Here is a 226-nt window from a genome sequence, read left to right as displayed (position 1 = left end):
ATCACCCTCATAACCCCAGGATACAGCAACAACCAGTTACTTACACGTCGTTCATCCCAAGGTGTACAGTGACGGGCGGTGTAGCTGAGGTATTGCTCATCATAAACTGCGAAAATGTTAATAATGAAGAGAAAGGAATGAGGAATGGCGGTAAATTATGATAAATAATAACTAATGAATAGGATAAGAACCGGGAAAAGGGAGTTATAGATATGATAAAGAAGGG

The 226-nt window shown here is 39.8% G+C and overlaps 1 protein-coding gene across 1 annotated transcript in view; it reads right to left on the bottom strand.

Moving 5' to 3' along the window:
• The window catches only part of LOC119586548, a 58,792-nt gene that overhangs the window by 9,565 nt on the left and 49,001 nt on the right, over positions 1 to 226 (bottom strand). Inside the window, exon 20 of the mRNA XM_037935307.1 lies at positions 45 to 106. Coding sequence (XP_037791235.1) covers positions 45 to 106 — 62 coding nt within the window. The remainder of the gene's footprint in view (positions 1 to 44; positions 107 to 226) is intronic.

Source organism: Penaeus monodon, chromosome 21, assembly GCF_015228065.2.
Source record: "Penaeus monodon isolate SGIC_2016 chromosome 21, NSTDA_Pmon_1, whole genome shotgun sequence".
In the NCBI taxonomy this organism is placed as follows: domain Eukaryota; kingdom Metazoa; phylum Arthropoda; class Malacostraca; order Decapoda; family Penaeidae; genus Penaeus; species Penaeus monodon.
The sequence above is the reverse complement of the archived record's forward strand: the minus strand, read 5'-3'. Positions and strand labels throughout refer to the sequence as shown.